Source organism: Bison bison, unplaced genomic scaffold (assembly GCF_000754665.1).
Source record: "Bison bison bison isolate TAMUID 2011002044 unplaced genomic scaffold, Bison_UMD1.0 scf7180017864490, whole genome shotgun sequence".
Lineage (NCBI taxonomy): Eukaryota > Metazoa > Chordata > Mammalia > Artiodactyla > Bovidae > Bison > Bison bison.
Window position 1 is genome coordinate 7939033 of NW_011495049.1, and position 23617 is coordinate 7962649.

A 23617-nucleotide genomic window follows, 5' to 3' on the forward strand; every position below is an offset into this window, starting at 1 on the left:
ATTCTATACATCTGTGTCTCTTTTGCTGTCTCGCACACAGGGTTGTCGTTACCATCAAAACTTTTTAGGAATGATCAACACATCCAAATGAAACAGACAGATCAACATGTCCAAATAAAACAGACAAATCCAATAAAATAAGGGATGAAAATGATCAATGATTCATAGGTCATTACTTTAAGTCTTGAGTTTATATCTATAAAATGGGTACCTCATGTGGTTATTAAGAGATTTAAACTAAACAGAAGCTTCTTGGAACTCCCCTGGTGGTCCAGTGGCTAAGACTCTGCTCTAATGCAAGGGGCCTGGGTTTGATCTCTGGTCAGGAAATTAGATCCCATATGACACAAATAGAAGACCCCACACACCACAAGCAAGATCGAAGATATCATGTGCCACAACTAAGACCTGGTACAGCCAAATAAATAAATAAAATAAATAAAAATAGAATATTAAAAAAAAGCTACTGGTTTGTGGTAGGTGTCAATAAATTTTATGCTTTCCTTTTGCTCCTTTTGTGATTAATTCATAGTTTTATTCAAATACTAATTACTCGTAAGGAGCCCTGCTGGAGGCTGAGGATGCAGTAATGACAGACTCTGCCCTAAAGTACTCTACAGAGTACAGACTGCCAGTACCATCCTTCGCCATGAGTGATATGAGAGGAAGTACATGGAAGTTACCTGATTTACTTTAGTTTGTTGCTTTTGGTAGGCCAACTATGCATTTTATAGCATCGCTTACTCAATGGACATGAATTTGAGCAAACTCCAAGAGACAGTGAAGGATAGGGAAGCTTGGTGTGTACTACCATTCTTGGGGTCAACAAAGAGTCAGACACCACTTAGCGACTGAACAACAACAAGGTTAATTATAAAACTTAAAACCATCTCAAATTAAAAAAAAAATTGTTAATATGACGTGGTGGTGTTGATGCATGAAAAGTGTTTCTAATTAGTGAATACAATGTAAAGGGATGCATTCTCATCTTTGTATTACAGATTTATGTTTTTAAGGTTGCTCTTGACTTTTGAAATGGCACACTCTGTGGAGTATGTCTCTTTCTAAACAAATCCACTTCTTCTCCATCACTATGTTTCTCACTGATTCTTTGTGATGAGACATCAAGAACCTGAGCTTCATTAATTCCCAAAACCAGTAACTGCTTGGATCTGCTCTTTGGGACTCACGGAAGGTCTAGGAGACAAAAGCCTTTTTCTACAAACAATAACTGGGGGAAACGATTCCTCCCGAAACTCAGGAGCAACTGATTTCCAACAGAGGGAAGGGCAGGGATATGATTCTGGGTCACCAGCCTTATCCCAATGTTACAGTAAAAGTATTCGTCTGGCAAAAAAAAAAAAAAAGATTTATGTTTTTAAAATCACTGGGTAAAGTTGGAGACACCCACCAGCTGAAATTCTCTCACTGCTCCATGCTTTTCAAAAAAGCAAATGAATAATTTTAATTGGCAGTTATCCAATTAATTTATATCTACAGTTGCTCAAACATGTTAGGACACTCATTTTTACTACTGGTATCTTCTTTAAAATTGAGTTTTAACCTATTTTACACGCAGTTTTTAAGAGTTTTGTCACACGAAGGTAAAGTTCTATTACCCCTCAAAATTTCCTCAAGCCCCTTTTTAGTCATTCCCTTCCTCTGATTACCACTGATCAGGGTTGTCCCTTTTTGGCTCAGATGATAAAGAAGCTGCCTGCAATGTGAGAGACCTGGCTTAGTCCCTGGGTCATGAAGATCTCCTGGAGAAGGGACCGGCTACCCATGCCAGTATTCTTGCCTGGAGAATTCCATGGACAGAGGGGCCTGACGGGCTATAGTCCACGGCACGCAAAGAGTCGACGCGACTGAGCGATACATACACACACACACACACACACAGTACTTTGAAATAATTGTAAACTCACAGGAAATTGTAAAAATCGTACATAGAGTTCTGAGCATCCAACACCTAACTTTCTCCAGTGGTGACATCTTACATAACTGTGGTACAAGATCAATACCATGTTCTGTCTGTTTGCAGGCAGGTTTTCCTTTCACTTCTTTGCCTGTGTTTACTCATTTCTTTTGACACAAATTTAATTCTGTCGTGTTAAAAGGAGCAGATGCTAGTTTTCCCTCAGATGTCTGCCGTTGCATTTTCAGTATTTCAGTTGGATCACCCCTGTTACTCCCTGCATTTTCTCTCGTCTTTTTTTTTATTCCACCACCCCGCGCCCCAATTTAATCCTGCAGCTAGTTTTTTTTTCCCCTTGAGCTTTGTGCCAGACGGTACTATGGTCAGTTCTCCAGTCCCTAACTTCTATATCGGTCCGTAAGTTTTAAAGGTGGTCGTGCTAGTGCTTAATTGTGTTCACAGTAGTTTGGCAGTGTGTGTTTTGAGAGCCGACACGGTTCTCCAACCTCTGAGAACACTCTAGGCGCACTGAATGGTTCAGCTCTGTTCTTGCCCTACCTTTCTCCATTGGGCATCCTTTTATTTTCTAGATATTTGGTTGTTTGTAGGAGGAGAGTATGCAGAGATTCTCGAAGTCGCTGACAACCCCTCCCCTTTCTCAATGCGCCTCCTTTGTGCCGCGCTGAGATAACCCACCTCCTTGGAGTTCTCGAGGTCAGAGAGGTGCGGGGCGGAGCCTCGGCAGCGGCCTTTAGAAACCCCAGGGAGGTCACGCCCCGCGGCCCGGTCCAGACGCACGCGGCCCACTACGTCAACCGCCGGCGCGAGCCCGTCACGGGGAGTGCGGGAGATGCAGTGCGCATGCTCCCTCTGAGTCGCCTCAGGCGACGGCAGCTGAGGGCGGGCTAGGGCTCTTTCAGTTGTGGGCGTCCCTGCTGGTTGGTTCTGCTCCTCTGCCGCAGCCCCTTTTGCCCCCGGGGGCCCAATTCTCTGGTCCTCGCGATCGCTGGCTGGGCGGTGGGGCCCTCACCCCAGCTCCCCTCCCCCAACTCCGTCGCCCCGCCCCCTCTGGGCTGGGCGGCCGGGTCTGGGGCCGAGCGGAGCGGGGTGAGTATTCCCACAGCTTTTGCCGGCAGAGTCTCTTCACCGCTCTCTTGCTCGCCCGGGCGTCACACAACTCCTGAGATAGGGGGGAAGGGAGGGCGAACGTGGGCGGGAAGCTGCCCAGCCCTGAACAAAAGGGCGGGGACGCGGGGCTCCAGCCAGTGAAATGTAGGCCGGGTCGCGGCGTGGGGACGAGCTGCCCCCGGGTCTGGACCCCGCTCCTGGGCCGCTATCGTGACCTTACCCTCTACTTATGTAGTTCCTACCCCGGTTTAAAGCCAGTCCCCATTTAGAATGTCTTTGCCTCCTAATCTTGAAACAAAGGATATTAATGTACTGGGATTCCATTAGTCAAGTATTATTTAACCTGAAGGAATTATTATTCTTTAAGTAATAGGAATTTTTCTTCCAAGTAACCTGTCTACTCTAAAATGATGACTGGGGGATGGGCGGGATAAAGGAATGTTAGTTACCGGATTTATAGAGCCAAACTTTTATGATAAACATCCTCCAAAAGGCAAAAGGATTGCTACACTGTCTTTTCAAAGTAGAGCCTTGTCTAATAGGCCCACCTGTTAGAGACTCAGTTATCTAGGGAACTATACTTTTGGTTGACATAGTATTGTTTAGGGCCCAGGCTTTGCAGTTACTTTTTTTTTTTTTTGTCTAATGGAGATGCAAATTACTTCTGACTGGGAGAAAAAAAATTACGCTGAAGGTTATAGTTTTATTGCCCTATTTCCAAGATTTGTAAAAATAATTTTTACCATTCAGCTTGTTACTTCATTATGAATTCAGTAAATCTTTGCCACAGGCTCACTTTGTATGAATCGTGTTTATAACGTTGCAAAAATTATACTTTGACAATGGCCTCACTCTTTAGTAGTAAAAACATACTTTATACTTTAAAGAATTGGAAAGCATAGGCCCTGAATAGTACTCCACCTATCCTTCTCACTTCTGAAGGGTCAAATATGGACAAGAGAGGATCTTTACAAAATGAGCTTTTAAGTTTCTGAGAATGATAAGCAACCCCTTATGAAAAACAAGTAGGTTAAAGTTTATATAAGAAATTTCTTTAAGACTGGGCTTGATTTAATTATTGACATCTTTGAAGCCTAGATGTGTTCAGTTCAGTTCAGTTGCTCAGTCGTGTCCGACTCTGTGACCCCATGAACCTCAGCAGCCAGGCCTCCCTGTCCATCACCAACTCCCAGAGTCCATACAAACCCACCTCCATTGAGTCGGTGAGGCCATCCAACCGTCTCATCTTCCGTCGTCCCCTTCTCCTCCTGCCCTCAATCTTTCCCAGCATCCGGGTCTTTTCAAACGAGTCAGCTTTAGAGATGTTTTTAGGGACCCTAGAGGGAGTGTTTGAGACATAAACATTATCTGTGGCTGCTGCTTATGCTAAGTCACTTAAGTCGTGTCCGACTCTGTGCGACCCCATAGATGGCAGCCCACCAGGCTCCCCTGTCCCTGGCATTCTCCAGGCAAGAACACTCAGGGAACCGTAATAAGAACAAAATGCCCTAGAGATTGGTGATTAACAAGTGTCTTCAGGGGTCATATTTCTGGGTATAAAACAATTGGAAAGTAGGGGATGGAGAATAAATCCTACCTAAAAACATCCAAATTAGGGAGAGGCTGCTGAAATTTATGCGGAACCCAAGGGTCCTCTAATGTAACTGGCACCCTAGGCCTTAAAGTGCTTGATTGTGTAGGTTTACAGGACCCAGAAAGAATAGTTACTAATGTGAATTCAGCTTCAAAGTTAGGGTTAGTTCATATCACTGTTGTATAATAGCTTTTGGAAAAAAACTGTAATCATCTCTTTTGAGTTCAATAATTTATAGTTTCCTTTTGTTTACTGTTTCAAATAGAATCTCTCTATAGAGTTTTAAGTAGATTTAGAAACTGTACCACCCGCCTTCCACATACACATACAAACACCCCAGTATTCCTTAATCTACATTCTCTATTTAGGCTATTTACCTGTCTACTCTGCCTCATTTCAGCCTGTTCCTAGATTCACTGCCTGCCCCCCAACCCCTCATCATCTTCATTTTTTGTAATAGCTCTGCCTTTCAGTATCCTTTTGTAATTCAAGGATTACCTGAAATGTAATTACTCTAGAGCAGAAGCTCTGATTCCACACTGACTGCCTTAGGTCAAATTGCCACATTTAACAACTGGTACCTTGGACAAATTACTTAACCTCTCTATCCCAATTTTTTCATCTATAAAATGGAGAAAATCATAGTAACTACCTCATAGGGTTGCTATGAGGATGTAACAAGCTAATATGGTTTTTAATTCATAGGGTGGCTCAATGGTAAAGAATCCGCCTACAGTGGAGGAGACTTGAATGTGATCCTTGGGTCAGGAAGATCCCCTGAAGGAAATGGCAGCCCACTCCAGTATGCTTGCTTGGGAAATTCCATGGACAGAGGAGCCTGGTGGGCTACAGTCCGTGAGATTGCAAAGAGTTAGACACAACTGAGTGACTAAATAACAACAACAAATTGTACATAATAAGAACATACAAAACAAATAGAAATGAGAGTTGTAAAAAAATGACACGTGAATAGAAAGATGAGGTTGGGGTATATTGGGTATGTGCGTGCTCAGTTGTATCTGAATTTTTGTGTCCATGGACTGTACCACTCTAGGCTCCTCTGTCCATAGAATTCTCCCGGCAAGAATACCAGCAGGGGTTGCCATTTCTTCCTCCAGAGGGAGTGTATTATACTCAAATATATAGTGGTGGGATATAGACTAAGTTCTGAGCTTCATGATGGTCATTGAAAAGAAAGAAATGTATCACTTGCTGAGGAAAAACACAGCTTCCTTGGATGTATTTAGTGAATGAAATGTATATTGTGATAACAGATACGCATTCAAAAACATACAAAGAAGCCCTAGGGTTAAGTTCATCAGACTTTGTTAAGCCTAACCTGCTTCTCATTTTTTCTCAAAGAGCGTTCAGTTCAGTTCAGTCACTCAGTCATGTCTGATTCTTTGTGACTCCATGAACTGCAGCACGCCATGCTCCTCTGTCCATCACCAACTCCCGGAGCTTACTCAAACTCATGTCCATTGAGTCAGTGATGCCATCCAACCATCTCATCCTCTGTCATCCCCTTCTCCTGTCTTCGGTCTTTCCCAGCATCAGGGTCTCTTCCAATGAGTCTGTTTTTCACATCAGGTGGCCAAAGTATTGGAGTTTCAGCTTCAGCTTCAGTTCTTCCAATGAATATTCAGGACTGATTTCCTTTAGGATGGACTGGTTTGATCTCCTTTGCAGTCCAAGGGACTCTCAAGAGTCTTCTCCAACACCACAGTTCAAAAGCATCAATTCTTCGGTGCTCAGCTTTATGGTCCAACTCACATCCATAACATGACTACTGAAAAAACCATAGCTTTGACTAGATGGACCTTTGTTGGCTCAACCACCATTTTTATGGAACTGTTCTGTACATTGCAGAATGCTTATTATACTTGGTCTTTGAGCACTAAATAGCAATAGCAGACTGCATCTCTGCATGCCCCACCCCACCTCTTTGTTTACAATCCAGTATGATCCTACTCATTTCCAAACAACCCCTTCAAGAGTGGTTCTTCCTGATGTAGGGGGCCATTGGACCTTATTTTCTTACTTTACGCAACCTATGCTTCATCTACTGCCATTTTTTTTTTTTAAAACTTAGCTCATTCTTTTCAGGTCCTGTCTTGCTGGAGCTATTCCATCTTTTGACATACTTTTGTTTCCACCTGGTAGGCTCTTATTCAAGTTTCAAAATTCAGTTCCAAGTTTTCCAGATTCCCTTTTTCTGGAGTCTTCTCTGATTTCCCCCCCAAAATTCTGATACTTCTTCCTCTGAGGACCTACACACATAAAATCTTGTAGAAATAAGAAGGCATGTTAATCTAGTCTTTAATTAAGACTTTGCAAGAAGAAAATGTCCAACTGCTTTTTATTTTTTTTTGAAAAAGTAATGACACTTGGTAATATATTTTAAAAACACATTGCTCTGTTGTGAATTCAGACTCTAGACCAGTGCTGAGTCTGGAACCTCTGAAACAGTGTTGATCTTTTTGTACCATCTTATTTCTTGAATATCTTTGGCCACGGTCATAAGCTTTTAGTTCCTGGTTCTGGTCTAATTAGCATATGTGCTGACGAGTTAGTGCTCCAAGTCCCACTATTCAAAGGCAGCAAAAGAATTTGAGCTGGTGGATCAGTTCAAATCATCATTGGAGGAATAATTTCTCTCAGATGTATGCAGAGAAGTCTTGTTTTATGTAAAAACATGATAATCTTATAAAAGTAATGACACCAGTATCAGAAAGGTTAGATGTCATCAAATGTTTGAATGGGAAAAGATCCAATTTATGAATAGGCTTGAGAGTTTAGTTGAAGAAAGGTGCTATTAAGAGGTAGATATGTGAAATAAATTCATTTCAAAGTTTGAATTTTTTTAGTATTTTCACTTAGAATATACAGCATGCTTAACTCTGTTATAAGGTTATGTGTGTGTGTGTATGTGTGTTAGTTGCTTAGTTGTGTCTAACTCTTTGCAACCCCATAGACTGTAGCCCTACTAGGCTCCTCTGTCAATGGGATTCTCCAGGCAAGAACACTGGAGTGGGTTGCCATTTCCTTCTCTAAAAAGAACTATAGAAAGAAAGTGAAGTCAGTCGTGTCCAACTCTTTGTGACCCCATGGACTGCAGCCTACCAAGCTCCCCCATCCATGGAATTTTCCAGGCAAGAGTACTGGAGTGGATTGCCATTTCCTTCTCCTATAAGATATGAAATTATAAGTCACAAGTCCTCAGCTGTTTAAACATTGCTCTGTCATCTCTGGTGGAAGAAATGGCTGTTGCTGCACTGATTTTTTGTTCCTTTGGAGGCAAGCTGTTTTTTTTTTTTCTGTCTGCATTTTTGTTTTCCTTTTTGTTCTTTAAATAAATTCCATAGACTACCTCTAGGCATAGGCTTCTTTCTAGCATTTTTCTCAAACATAGTGAATCCACTCAATTTATGGGAGTAAATCTTTTTAATCTTTCTTTTACTCAGCTCAGGGAAAAATTTTCAGTTGTATGTTTGCTTATGATTTCAGTTCAGAAATGCCAGTTATTTGTAGGTTGGATCTGTGTTCTTTGTCCTTCCTAGCAATCAATGTGCATTGTTTTCTTCTTGGTCCTTTTTTTTCTGTGTTTAGAGATCATCTCATGTGTATATGTTAAAATGTTAATAAGATTTTTTTTCCCCCCAGCTTCTGTACTTCTTTTTTTTGTCTTTTGTATAGAACTTGTCTCCTATTATATGTTTGAATTCCCTTCCAGTTTTTTCTTCTTCAGTTTCCTTTTTAATCTTAGCTGTTGTTTTCCTTCTCATTTCTTACTTTTCAAAGACTTTTTTTTATTTGCCCTTTTCCTTTTTCAATTGGAGAATGAACTGGCAACCCAGTCTGGTACTCTTGCCTGGAGAATCTCATGGATGGAGAAGCCTGGTAGGCTATATTCCATGGGTCGCAGTGTCAGACGCGACTGAGTGATTTCACTCACTCAGTCACTCACTTTTTCAGTTGGGAAAGTAAAGGGATAATTTCTGAGTTTTCCCTTGTTTCCTAATGTAAGCCCATGATAGGAACAAGCTTTCTTCTGTATGGCGGTGCTCCTTTTTCTTATGGTGCGCAAGCTTCAGCTTGGCCCTGTGCTGTTAGTAAGGTTTTTGGTTTTCTTAGTTTTTACAAAAGAGGGACTTCTGTAGGGATGTGTTGCTCATTCTTGTCAGACTGAGTAAGCTTCTTGCATCCCCTTCACTACAGTTAGATGCTGGAGGACTCTTCTCAGTATTAGGTTGGAAAGCACGTTGATAGATACAACCCAATTTATGAAGGATTGATCTTTCTGTACTTAGGAGAGGCCTTTCCTATTATTTAATCTTTCAGGCCTGTGTCTCTAATGAGGGGAATATTTTGGTGTAATTTGAAATGATGTATCGTTTTTGAATGTTTGGGAGGGGAAAGAGTAAGTGGTGTGATACTGTTTTTCTGAGAATTTGTTCTGTTCCCATAACCACCTGTTGCTGACTTTACATAACTGTACGCAGTTCTCTACAGGCTTCACCTTCCATTTCTGGCCATGAACATTGTATCATTGAGAGATAATGATCTTGAAAGAGAATTACCAATGGGTATTGGAAGCCAGTAGTGGCATTTGTCAGTTTCTGTGGTGTAAATATTCCTGTTGTGGTTAATTTCAAGTTGTCAACTTGATATCAACTAGCTCCCCGAACTCCTGAAAACTTAACAGCTGATTCTCTGATACAATCCAGCTCCCTCATACCACTGCATAAAATTTCTCTGAAGAAAATGCTCCCTAGGTGCTTGGAATATGAGGGAGATTTGAGGAAAGAAAGCAGTCACATGAATTCTGTCTTCAGCTCCACACTGTGGGGGCACTGCAGGCTCTTTTTTTTCTGAAGGAAATATAGAAGATATTGAGGAGAGAAATATTGAGGAGAGCTAGATGCCTTTTTGAGGTCTTCCCTGTAGCTCAAATGGTAAAGAGTTTGCCTGCAATGCAGGAGACCAGGGTTTGATCCATAGGTTGGGAAGATCCTCTGGAGAAGGGAATGGCAATCCACTCCAGTATTCTTGCCTGGAGAATCCCCTGGACAGAGGAGACTGGTGGGCTACAGTCCGTGGGGTCGCAAAGAGTCGGACACGACTGAGCAACTAACACTAGATGGCTTCTTACCCTCTTCCTAATTGGACCTCTTGATGCAGAGGCCATAGCAAGCATCAGCTACCAATAAAGCTATCCCAAGTCCCTCAATTCCAGTTTAGGTACAGTGCGTTATCCCATTTAAACTTTGATTTGGGATGTGTGTTTCAGTGGGAAGGAGAAGAGGGAGTGCTGAGTTTGCTGGTCAACTGCTGTCAAGCCTGAACTAACTTCTCTTTTTCTGCTTCCTGTGCTTTTTATTGGGCCTCCCTGGTGGCTCAGATGGTAAAGAATCCACCTGTAGTGCAGGAGACCTGGGTTCAATCCCTGGATTGGGAAGATCCCCTGGAGGAGGGCATGGCAACCCATTCCAGTATTCTTGCCTGGAGAATCCCCATAGACAGAGGAGCCTGGCAGGCTGCAGTCCATGGGGTCACAAAGAGTCGGACACAACTGAGCGATTAAGCGTACAACACAGTGCTATTTATTGGATTACTGGGATCATGCCTGCTGTGCCTCGCCCAGGTTGCCACATGCCTTGAAATCCAGGGCCATTAATATCCCTGTTAAAACAATCTGGTGTTCTAGCATGAACCCTCAAAAGTATCCCTAGTGCTAATTACAAATGCTTGTTTTGGGGCCTTCAGAATTGGGTGATGTTTCTTGTCTGGGCCTAGGATTCTACTTCTAAATTTATACCCTGGTGCTTCTTTACTCTCAAAAATTAGAGGGCTACTACCCAAGGACCCTGCTAGGTAAATGATTAACTAATTTAAATTAATTCCAGCCAAATTCATATAAAGATAATAGGTTGAGTTCACTTCCCTAATTGGATTCATTTTTAAGGAAAGAGCCTAAATCTCCAGTTAAAATGTAGAATTGCTGCAGGGAGGGACAAGGACAGAGGAAGTTGCCTACTTTTATTAGTTACAAATGATCTTTAATGTTTCAAAGTATGCATAGTATGTTCTGTGATAATCACATTTTTGTAAATGATCTGAAGTTCTGGGGAAATTTATATTTCTTAAAATGTTTTAGTCTTCTTATGACTCTGATATACACTGATTTATAGATTCATTAAAAGAAATACCTCTGACTCAAAAAACAAAACCAAAAATCCCTAAAACAGAGAATCAGTTACCCACACATTAGATTAAAAAATCTCATTAAAATATGTGGAGAGCCCCATGTGGAGAGAATTGAAAAGAATTGTTTTTAAAATTAAAAAGAGTTATTTGAACAATGATTATATACACAGTGTTAGAATTCATTGGGGTTACTTTTCTGAAAAGATAATATTTAATATCAGCTCTTTGGATGACTCATCGGAAAAGACCCTGATGCTGGGAAAGATTGAAGGCAGGAGGAGAAGGGGCCGACAGAGGATGAGATAGTTGGATGGCATCACCGACTCGATGGACATGAGTTTGAGTAAGCTCTGGGAGTTGGTGATGGACAGGGAGGCCTGGTGTGCTGCAGTCCATGGGGATGGAAAGAGTTGGACACAACTGAGCGACTGAACTGAACTGAACTAAATAGCAGCAGAATAAGCTTCTTCACACTGTCTAGTTTAGGGCTAACACATAGTTTAGAAAGACTGCTTTCACTTGGTGAGGAAAAAAAAATATTCTACCTTTCCAAACTTTAGCCTCTATTTGAACACTTAAAATAAGGTTTTGATTGTTTGAGTTCAAAACAAACAGCTGTTCAGCAAGAGTGAAACTCAAGCAAAATAGATGTACTAACAACTTACACTTTGACACAGAAGAGTTTTGACTTATTTCTAACTTTTCTTTGTAGTAAGAGATGAGAGTTTCATTATTTAGGATAGATGAGAATTGGAATTTGTCTTTTACTGATAGTTCATCTGTATTCTGTTTTTACCTCTGGTCTGAAGATAGCTTAAGTCTGGAAACATAGGCAATTCACATGTCTCGGGTTTTCCATGTGCAAAATAAGGATAATTCTTGCCATTATTGCTTAATAAGTTGCAGTTGTGGTTATTTCTATTTTTGACCATAATTCCTACCTTCTTATAGTTCTATGATTCTAATTTTTGTCCCTACTAGACTGTGAACCTAGTAAAGGACCAGTGTGTTGCAATTTGAAAAGTACATATAAAAATGTTGATTGTATTTTATTTGCGTTTTTAATGAGTTGAAATATTCTTACTTGAGCAAAGAGGTAATAATTACTCAGTGATATTTCATTATACCATATTATGATGATTTGAATTGAGATGGATATCATTTTAATATAATATAGTTCCTAATTTTATAATCAAGCCATAAGTGTTTTTTTTTTATTATATGTAACATCCTTGAGCAAAGCCTAGTCCTTAGATAATTTTTAAAAGTATTCAACCAAAAATTAATTAGTGCTTTGATGTTCAGTCATCTTGCTAGTGGCACAGTGCTGTTAATTAGATAAACTATGGCTATTGAGTGAAATTTTATGTTTTGACTCACATTTTGAATAGTTTAGTAAACCTCAAGTAACTGGAGGGCTTAGGGAATGGAGTGTTTTTACTTGGTTCAATTTTGTTATTAAGTAAGGGTTTGTTTGGAATTTATAAAATGTTCCAAAATGTTTTAGTATTCTTTATGAATTAAGTTCAATTTTTCTTTGATTTAGTATCTCTTAGGAGAAGGCAATGGCACCCCACTCCAGTACTCTTGCCTGGAAAATCCCATGGACGGAGGAGCCTGGTAGGCTGCAGTCCCTGGGGTCTTTAAGAGTCGGACACGACTGAGTGACTTCACTTTCACTTTTCACTTTCATGCATTGGAAAGGGAAATGGCAACCCACTCCATTATTCTTGCCTGGAGAATCCCGGGGATGGGGAGCCTGGTGGGCTGCCGTCTATGGGGTCGCACAGAGTCAGACACCACTGAAGCGACTTAGCAGCAGCAACAGCAATATATGTCAAGGTCATCATACAGTTGGAAAAATTATTTCTGTAACTGCTTTGTTTTAGTCTTCCTATTCTCATTCTGTATCCTCTCCCTAAGTGATCAGATGTGTTCTGTTATCTATGAAATGTTGATTGAGAATTAATATTCCTAGCTCAGATTTCTCTTTCCTCCTGAGTTCCAGACTCAAAATGCCTGCTAGATCTCTTTGCTTGGTACTGCACAGACATTTCAAAATCAACTCAAGGGTGCTACCGTCTCACTTCTCAAACCTGCTTTTCCTCCAGGGATCTGTTTCAGCCCATCAGTTGCTCAGTTATGTCTGACTCTGTGCAACTCCACAGACTGTAGCCCACCAGGCTTCTCTGTCCATGGAGTTTTTCAGGCAAGAATACTGGAGTGGGTTGCTATTTCATCCTCCAGGGGATCTTCCTGACCCAGGAATTGAACCTGTGTCTCCTGCATTGGCAGGCAGATTCTTTACCACTGTGCTACCTAGGCAGAGACTACCATTTAAGGCAAAGAGCTAAGACTGCTTCTTGAACCTTTTCTCCCACCAATTGCTTACATACCAAGACCAGCCAAATGTTGTAATGAGTATATTACACTATCAAAATGTCTTTTGAATCTGTCCCTCTTCCACCCTACTGCCAGTCTTTGTTTAATACTATTGTGTCTCTCCTGAATCATTTTGAAAGTGAAAGTGAAGTCCCTTAGTCCTTTCCAACTCTTTGTGACCCCATGGACTATAGCCTACCAGGCTCCTTGGTCCATGGGATTTTCCAGGCAAGAATACTGGAGTCGGTTGCTATTTCCTTCTCCAGGGGATCTTTCTGACCCAGGGATTGAACCCTGGTCTCTCGCATTGTAGGCAGATGCTTTACCATCTGAGCCACCAGGGAAGTCTTGAATCATTTTAAGAACTTTTTAACTGATCTCTGTCCAGTCAGATTAGATCTGTATTCTCCTTTGGAAGCCAAAATGCTTACCTGATCAGTTTACTCCCACTTTCAAAACCTTTTGAGCCCTCAGGCTACAAGGCCCTCTTCATCAGCTGTAGTTTTCTCAGTTCCCTTCCTCTACCTCTAATTCAGTTACACAAGAGTTTTTCAATTACCAGAACTTCTTGGGTTTTTGCACATTCTGTTTCCTTTACCTCCTCCTTTTGCTAAGTTAGCTTCTGTTCTTCCTTTTACAGATTTCTTAGATGTCACTTTCTCAATTTGTATGTGCACTGAAACAGATTGTTAACCAGAATTTTGCATGTAAACTGGAGATCTCACTTATATCCTTGAAACATTTGACTGCCTTCATTGAAGCCCCTGCAGCTTATTGACTCTACTGTACTTTATTCCTGTACTCGGTGCTTTCTCTTCCCAAACCTGTTCTCCCACTGTTCCCCTGTTCCTCTCAGATTTTCCATTGTGACCTCAGGAGCACACATCCACAGTTAAAAAACAAACCAACCAAGAATCAAAAAACCTAAACCCTTCATCCATTATTTCCTTTATTACATTCCTTGGAGTAAGGTGTTAAAAAATGTTACCAAGAAAAGGAATTTTGTGGTCAAAAGAGTTGGGAAACCCTGAGTTATTAGTTTCCTCACACAGTGTGCCTTAATCTCCAGGGTGGGAGTGGCACGCGGATATAGTGTTTCTACACGTATCTTATGTGATGTTAACATCTGCGCAGGTTAGTGTTTCCACCAAGTCGTTCTCAAGGAAACTTGATTTATAAACAACAACAAAAAAACTGAAAACCCTCTTTGAATAGAGGCTGTTTTTTCTTCCACCCTGCAGGGCTCAGGATATTGAGATTGCTGGTAACCCCCACTTCTGCAGAGCCAATTTTAGGTTACTTCTTCAGCATCATGGAAATAGTCCTGCTACTTTGAGGCTCATGAAATTCAGCTCTACCAGATACGACAGGGTAGTCTTTTTTTCTCACATGCTGTCTGTAATCCCTGGTAGTGGGTGCCTTGAGCGCCGTCTTGAGAAGGAATCCAAGGCTGTGTTCTTGCTATCGTAAAAAAGGTAGTGGTTTATTAGTGATTATTCTTGATGGTCTTGGCATTGTATTCCATACTTACCACCTCTGTGCTCTACTGTCTTCTACCATTTGCCTGTTGTCATTTCTAATCTCTTAGTTGAACTTCTATATTTTTAAAAGAGCTCTCTGTTCCTGATAGCTCTCATAATAATCCTAAGTAACTTAAGTGTCTGTGTGGAAGACAGCAAACATTATGTCTTATAGTTTTTTAAACTTCCTGAGCTTCAGTGACCTTCATTTCCAAGCTACTTTATATATTTAACTTCCATGGCCGCAGCCGAGACCTTCTCAAGTCCTAAGTCTCATAGCCTTCCCATTCTTTCATTTCCCTCCTTTCACTGCAGTTGTTCTTCACCATCTTTCATATGTAATAATTCTTGATACTGCCATATTTTCCCAGCCCCTTCTCAGCATCTTTTCTTTTTTTACATAATCTGGACCTTGGAGCTGTTGTTCTCAGTAGCATATTCTGTTCCTTCTTTTACCCTTATCCTTTCACTGACTCAGCCAGCAAAACTCAGCTTTATGTGCAACTGCTGGTTCTGACAAGGGGAACTGAGCTGAGCACTGCTGAAGGCAACCACAATACCTCATAGAATGCTGTACTACAAATTCAGGCTCCCAGCCTGTGCTGGGCCTTCCCTTGTGTCTGCTCGTCTTTAAATGCTGTCCTCTCATCTTCTTCACTAGCAATTCCTAATCTATACTTGCTTCCTCAAACACCTCACTGTCCTCTGCCCCTGTATCTGAAAATCTTGTGATCATCAGACTTTGTCTTCCTTAATATTCATCCTCAAATGCCTTTCCTCCAATTGCAAGGAGTGTCATGTTACTCATATCCATCCTCTGGTACTGATGACTATATCTCCTCCCAGCCCCTTTAGGATATTGTTTCATGACTCGCTTTCTCTATTTGGTATTTTCAACTTTTCCCTCTCTCCAACACCCTTTGTTCAGCTTAAACATATATTTTTATCTCCTTTCTTAGGAAAAACAATATCCTCCCTTAAGCCTATGTACTGCTTTGGTTACCATTTGTATCTACTTTCCAATCAAATTTTTTGAAAAGTAGTCTACAAATTTTGTGCTTATTTCTGCACGTGTAGTTTTCTCCTCAGCCCATCACAGCCTGCTTTCTCTACCATTGCTGAAACTGCTCACTAAGGCATCAATGACTGCTTCATTTTCAAGCTCCATACATGTTTTCAGCCCTTTTCTTAATGGTCTCTCTTTTCTTTTGACAGTGTTGGTTCTTTGTTAGTTATTGTCTACTCCCTTGAAACCTTTATTCCCTGGCTCTGTGGCATTGCTCTTCCTGGGATCTCCTAATGCCTCCTTCCTTATTCTTCTGCCTCTATAGGTCCCTTAAGTGCTGCTGCTCTAAAGGTTTCTTTCTCAACCCACTGCTCTTTTCACTATGCACAGAGGTTCTTAACTTTTTGGTTAAGACTCCTCAAGCAATCTGTTGAAAATTTTAGAATCTTTCCTTTTCAAAATATAGGTAGGAGTATACATACAAAATTTAGTGTAAAATTTCATGATCCACCAGAAGCCATATTAAGAATCTGCCATATGCATTCCAGCTTGCAATATTTACTCTCATGGTTTCATTTGTCTCTTTTAAACAAATGAATTTCAGATCTTTTAAGTTCTTCTTGGCCTCTGTCCATAATTGAAGATCCATATTCTTTCTGCGGGGCATCCCCCATGGTGGCTCAGTGGTAGAGAATCCGCCTGCAGTGCAGGAGATATGGAGATGCAGGTTCCATCCCTAGGTCGGGAAGATTCCCTGGAGCAGGGACTGGCAACCCACTCCAGTAATCTTGCCTGGAAAGTCCCACAGACAGAGGAGCCTGGTGGGCTGCAGTCTAATAGGGTCATAAGAGAGTCAGACACGACTCAGGAACTAAAACAACAATTCTTTCTGCTCCCTTTCATTGCCTGGGTTTAGCTTCTCATGACCTTTCATAGACCACTGTAACAGCTTCTAATTCTCCTCCCTGCCCTCAAGCTGTGCCCTTTAGATACATACTCCATGGAATGTGAAAGTGAAAGTCGCTCAGTGGTGTGGGACTTTTTGAGACCCCATGGACTATAGAGTCCATGGAATTCTCTAGGCCAGAGTACTGGAGTGGGTAGCCTTTCCCTTCTCCAGGGGATCTTCCCAACCCAGAGATCGATCCCGGGTCTCCCACATTGCTGGCGAATTCTTTACCAGCTGAGCCACAAGGAAAGCCCAACCACCGATACCGTTCTGACTTTCCAGCTCTAACTTCTGATTCTCTGTTTCCTATGGAAATGGTTCAAACTCTGGCATGGCACACAAGCCTCCTGTCAGAAAGTTCATTACTAGTCTATCTGGTATCTTTGAGGCCCTTCCCATCCATTTCTGCTCCATTAGTGGGTGCAGACAGATTTAACTTGCATAGGATTTGACTATCTGTACCTGCCCTTACTCTCTGCCTATCTCTTTAAAACAAAATATTTTTATTTGTTTATTTGGTTGTGCTGGGTCTTAGTTGTGACACCCAGGATCTTTTTTCAGTTGCAACATGTAGAATCTAGTTTCCTGACCAGGAATCAAACCCAGGCCCCTTGCATTGGGAGTGCAGAGTCTTAGCCATTGGACCACCAGGGAAGTCCCTCTTCGTATATTTACCTTATTATCATGTTGGTGGCATCAAACTTGCAGTTCTTTACACCCTTACTTACCTTGGTTCACACCATCCTCCCTGCGTGGACCACTCTTCCAATCCCTGGGATTCACTCACTGACAGTTACCCTGCAAAAACTCCTACATGTACCTTACAGATTCAACTCCACTCCCACCCCACACTTTCCCACACCTTCCCCTCTTTGTTAGGGACTCTTCTTGTGCCTATCATAATCTGTGCATTGCTCCATTGTATACTTTAACTTGAAGTCCTTTTTTCCAGTGCTATCAGAATTGAGAGGTAAGGTCTTAATTGAAAAATTTGATTAAAGCTAGAATTAGAAAAATTATACTTATGTACTTAAAACATTTTAACTTAAAACATATAAATATATTCATTTGCCAGTTTTCCCATGTATTACCAAGGCATTTTCTTTGAGTATGGGTACTTGATTGGAATTCATTGTTTATTCTTAATTATACTGAATGTGGAATGCATTCTCTAAATTTCTAGTTTGGGTTTAAAAGAAAGAACATAAGCCACTTGTGCAACAGTCTGAGTGCAGAATCCTTGGTTTGTATGATTTTTTTTCCCCTGAGTCAGTCTTTTCAGTTGTATTGCCTATAACTAGTTCAGTAGTATATATTTTCATATAAAGACTTGCCTTTATCATCTTTCCAAGTCTTTATAAAGTCTACATCATAGAAATAACAGTTATCTTTTTTTACTTACATTTTACTGATTTGGTTTGTGTTGCATTAAAGTATGTATTTATGATACATGAATGTGGTTTGTGAACTTTACACTCAACTGATAGGAGCAGAGATGCTTCATAATGAGCATGCTGTAGTCAGTGTTTTATAGAGGGAGTAGACATTGTGTCATTTAATCTTGAGTGGTACTTGGTTAAGAAAGTTTCTACTGTAATTATTGTTACTGGTTATCTCCTTCATTGCAAGATAAGTTCTTACAGAGCAAGGATTATATATATTTTCATTTTTGTGTATCCAACCTTTATCTATGCATGGTGCCTACTACTTAGTAGAAATTCGATATGTATTTATTGGATGAATGAACAAATTCTTATGTAGGTCATAGTAAATTTGAATAATCAGAAAGAACACTGTACTGGGAATCAGCTAGTATAGATTGATCTTTGGCCCTGGAGTCGAACTGGGGTTTGAAGTTTTCTTCATTTGTATCTTTGAGTTTTCCTCATTTATATTCTTGAGATTTCCTGGTGGCTCAGTGGTAAAGAATCTGCCTGCCAATGCAGGAGATGCAGGTTCGATCCCTGGTTCTGGAAGATCCCCTGGAGAAGGAAATGGCAACCCACTCCAGTATTCTTGCCTGGGAAATACCATGGACATGGTACCCTGGTGGGTGACAGTCTGTGTAGTTGCAAAAAAGTTGGATATGACTGACCGACTAAACAACAACTACATTCTTGAACAGATTACTTTCCCTTTTTCTTTTGAGGAATGAGGACAGCAACAGCCATTGGGTTGTGTGAAGATTAAGTGGGAATGTGAAGTGTCCAGCATAAGTACCTAACATAGTAAGCAGTTACCAAGTGCTAAATTGTCTGATGATGCTTATCACTAACAAAGAAAATGTGGGCATTCACTTGGTCCAACTTTTCTCATTAGGAGACTGGAACTATATAATCTGTGAGTTTCCTTTCAGATGTTCTAAAGTTTTCTTTGTATAAACAGTATTTCATGTTTTGGACAGATTTATGTAACAAATATATGGATAATCCTTGATTTGTCACATTTGCTGAATCAATAAAGTAGATAATTAATTAGGTGATCATAACCTTACACCTTGTGAAACAGTTACTTTAGGCTTTGAAACATCATTTGTTAGTGAGTTGAACTTGAATAAAGTGGGAAGAATGGCCCCGCTCCACTAATCACTGTCATGCTGTTTATATAAGAGCTAAGGTGGGAGATAGAGAAGGAAGTCTGAGGAGGTTGTTTGGAAGCATTAACTTAGAAGGGAGATAATATAAACACTTGAAACTAAATTTATGGACAAACTAGACTTTTTGAACCATAGATATGTATTTGTTACAACTCAAAAACTAGGTTTTGAGTTTTCATGTTGATCACATTTTCTTCTTGATTAAAAGATGGGGATAGGGAGAGAAAGATGGAAACAAAACACTTTTTTTTTTTTTGGAATGGCTCTGGGGTTATTTTCCAGTGTACATGCCAAATTTTGGTTTGTTTAAAGAAATAACATGAATTAGCAGAATTCCTTTCAGTATTCATTCCACAGCTGATGTTAATACTTAGTTTTTATATTTCAGTTCTCATTTAGTATGGAAGAAAATGAGTTCTTTGGAGAAAAAACCTTCCAGCATTATTGTGCAGAATTCATTAAACATTCACAGAAGATAGGTGATGGTTGGGAATGGAGAGCTTCAAAGGTAAGAATTTTATTTTCTATTTCGATGGAGGTTTTTATTTTTCCCCACTTAAAACCTCAGTAATTGAAAGTAATGTACGAAAGCTAGTTTGATTTAGTAAAAGGCTTAAATTGAAGAATATTTTAAAACAGATGTCTGTTTTATTACTTTAGCTATATATACTCATTATAATTAGGCTAATGAAGTATTATCTAGAAAAGTCCTTAGGTGACCTGCTTTAATTTAATAGATAAGAGTGCTTAGCATATTAATTATCTAAATGTAAACAGATGCTTCTGTGGTGCTTCAAACCATTTGTTTATTCTATTAATTTTCTTAGGAAACTACTTTTGTCCAGAGAGTGAAAAGATAATCCAGACATCAAACCATGGTCAAATAATCACAAATTCTGAATTATGGAGGACTGTTCAGTTCAGTTCAGTCGCTCAGTCGTGTCCGATTCCTTGCAACCCCATGAATCGCAGCACGCCAGGCTTCCCTGTCCATCACCAACTCCCGGAGTTTACTTAAACTCATGTCCATTGAGTCAGTGATGCCATCAACCATCTCATCCTCTGTCGTCCCCTTCTCCTCCCACTTCAATCTTTCCCAGCATCAGTGAGTCAGTTCTTTGCATCAGGTGGCCAACGTATTGGAGTTTCAGCTTCAGCATCAGTCCTTCCAATGAATATTCAGGACTGATTTCCTTTAGGATTGACTGGTTTGATCTCCTTGCAGTCCAAGAGACTCCCAAGAGTCTTCTCCAACACTACAGTTCAAAAGCATCAGTTCTTTGGTGCTCAGCTTTCTTTATAGTCCAACTCTCATATCCATCCATACATGACCACTGGAAAAACCATAGCTTTGGAGGATTTCTTAATAATATAAACACATGTATCTTTGGGAATTTCTTAATAATATAAACACATTCCAAAACATTCTTTCTTTTGGTTCTATTTAGTAATAGTAATGTAAAAAGTCTATATACTCATTTATTTCCACACATATATTTAGTAAGATTCTCTGCCTAAAGCTCTTTAAGAGGTCTTTGAAATCCCTTTTTTAGAGAATAAGTAAGTTTTTTCTATTTGATGTTTTATCTGATTTGTGAAAAAGTGGTGAAATCTTGTGTCTCTGTTGATTAGCTCTGTTTCCTATATGAAATCTGAGAAATGTGAACATTTTTGGGCTGATTCTTATGATTCAGAACTAGAGGCCAGGGAAATGCAGGTCTTGATCAGGTTCAGATTGTCACTGGGGAGAGAAGCCATGATTTTTTCTTGGGTGGTATGTCAGCTAAGCTTCGGCAGGGGCTTCACGTCAGGGTTCAAAAGTATAGAGTCAATTTCTTGTGGTAGATTCCAGCCCTATTCTGTAAGTTAATGATGGGACAGTTCATAAACCCTTAAGGTGTCTCTCAGTCTAGGATAATATGATCTTAATAGTACCTTTTATTATTTTTGGTGCTGAGTATTTTATAATTTTGCTTTCTGTTATGTTTGAATTTCTAATCTTATTTCTTCTATGATTATTATCAACATATAAAGAAACTACTAATTTTTATATATTACTTTTGTAACCATTCATCTTACTAAATTCTCCTAATTTTCATAATTTTTCGGTAATTTCTGTTGTGTATTCTAAGTAGAGTAAGGCTATCTACAAATGAGGAGTTTTTTCTTGCCTTCTTTGTAATATTCTCTCTATTATTTTTATGAATTGAGTAGAAAACTGTTAATAGTAATAACAGATCTCTTTGTCTTCTTTGTGATTTTGATGTTAATGCTTCTGATATATAATGGTTAAAATGTTGGTTGTTTATTCATTGGATGAGAATAGATTTCTGACCCATTTTATCCTGTAATTTGTGTGATTATACTTTGGGAAGTTTCCCTTTCACCAGGTTAAAAAAAAAAAAAAAGAATTTCTTCTTTTATCTTAAGCTAGAGGCTGAATAATAGATTCCTTACCTTTTCAGGGACCTAGTAGAGTGGGGGAGGGGAAGGTTAGAGAGGAAGTTGGGTGTGTGTGTATATGTGTGTGTGTGTGTGTGTGTGTGTGTGTGTTGGGGGGCTTTGGGGAAGATCTCCAGGGGGGAATTATATGTCAGAAGTTTCTTCACTGAATTTTTTGAAAGTAGTGCCATAAGAGCCAGTTTCCAGGATTTGTTTTTATTCTTGGCCTTGCCTCTACTTCAAGGATGGGGATGGCTAAGTCTAGTTTCTTGTTTGCTGCCACTTTCTGCTGAGTTAGAAAAGCTGCCTACCCTTTGGAGTGAGAATTATGCCTCTAATTAAGGACTATTCTCTTTAATGTGGGCATGAGCCTATAGATACTATCAAAAAAACCCTAAAACATTCATCAGAGAAAATCTTTACAGCCTTAGGGTAAGGATTGCAAACTCAAGAGTCTGTGAAGACCTGGTGGGGTAATGTAACTGGGTCAAGCCGCTAGGGACAAGACAATGTGGACTCTGAGTCGGGGCCTATGGCTGACCAGGGTGCTCGGCCTGAGACAGGTTAGAAACATGGGCCCAGGAGCTTACCAGATCTTCCAAGAAAAGTAAAAAAGATTTAGGGTAATATCTAAATTTTTAAATGTTGGCAACTAATTTAAAAAGATACTTTCCAAAGACAGTGAGGACTGAACCCACATGCCATGGCTCTGTGTGTCCAGTGGGTGACTTCTGGAATTGGGTGTCTGCCTGGTGTTGACTGGTTTCTCACCTTGCCTCAATGCATGCTGTTGATCTGAATTAGGATAAAGGACTCCAGGCAAAGAGATCCTTCTCTACTGTATTTTAGAATGTTCGTATTTTTGCTACTTAATTTCTGCAGTCAATGGCACCCCACTCCAGTACCCTTGCCTGAAGAATCCCATGGACAGAGGAGCCTGGTAGGCTGCAGTCCATGGGGTCGCTAAGAGTCGGACACAGCTGAGCGACTTCACTTTCACTTTTCACTTTCATGCATTGGAGAAGGAAATGGCAACCCACTCCCGTGTTCTTGCCTGGAGAATCCCAGGGGCGGGGGAGCCTGGTGGACCGCCGTCTATGGGGTCGCACTGAGTCGGACACAACTGAAGTGACTTAGCAGCAGTATACCCTATTTAAGAAGGAAATTGTGAATCGGTTATTTGTTATCTCCTTAAACCTGCCATCCTTATTACATCTCAGGCTTTGTGGAACTGTTTGGAAACAATACTTAAACTTTTACTTTTTAGGCTCCAGAAATTAATTTTTGTATTAAAAGTAGCTGTATTGGTATATAATTGACAAACAATAAACTACACATATTTAAAGTGTATAATTTGATAAGTTTGATGTATGTACAGACCTTGAACCTTCACCACAATCATGAGAGTGAGCATATCTATCATCCCCAAAAGGTTTCTTATATAACTTTTTAGTGCCTCTCTCTGCCCCTTTTCACTTTCATGCATTGGAGAAGGAAATGGCAACCCACTCCAGTGTTCTTGCCTGGAGAATCCCAGGGACAGGGGAGCCTGGTGGGCTGCCGTCTATGGGGTTGCACAGAGTTGGACACGACTGAAGCAACTTAGCAGCAGCAGCAGCAGCTCTGCCCCTTCTTGCCCCTCATTTTTAAAAAGAACTTTGTTTATCCCTATATAAAGAGACTTCTTTGAAGAGTATGTATACTGTCACTCATATTTTCAGGTTTGTTCATAAACCACTTTGGTACCACCCATTTTATCTTTTGGAGAGGGCGATGGCACCCCACTCCAGTACTCTTGCCTGGAAAATCCCATGGACAGAGGGGCCTGGTGGGCTGCAGTCCATGGGGTCGAGAAGAGTCGGGCACGACTGAACG

At 40.4% G+C, this 23617-nt stretch overlaps 1 protein-coding gene across 1 annotated transcript in view; it reads left to right on the plus strand.

Moving 5' to 3' along the window:
• Positions 1-2939: 2939 nt before the first annotated feature.
• ATG10 (autophagy related 10) overlaps positions 2940-23617 on the plus strand; it is a 263094-nt gene continuing 242416 nt past the window's right edge. Inside the window, exons 1-2 of the mRNA XM_010863372.1 lie at positions 2940-3025; positions 19689-19808. Of these exons, the coding sequence (XP_010861674.1) occupies positions 19701-19808 (108 nt within the window). The 5' untranslated portion in view covers positions 2940-3025; positions 19689-19700. The remainder of the gene's footprint in view (positions 3026-19688; positions 19809-23617) is intronic.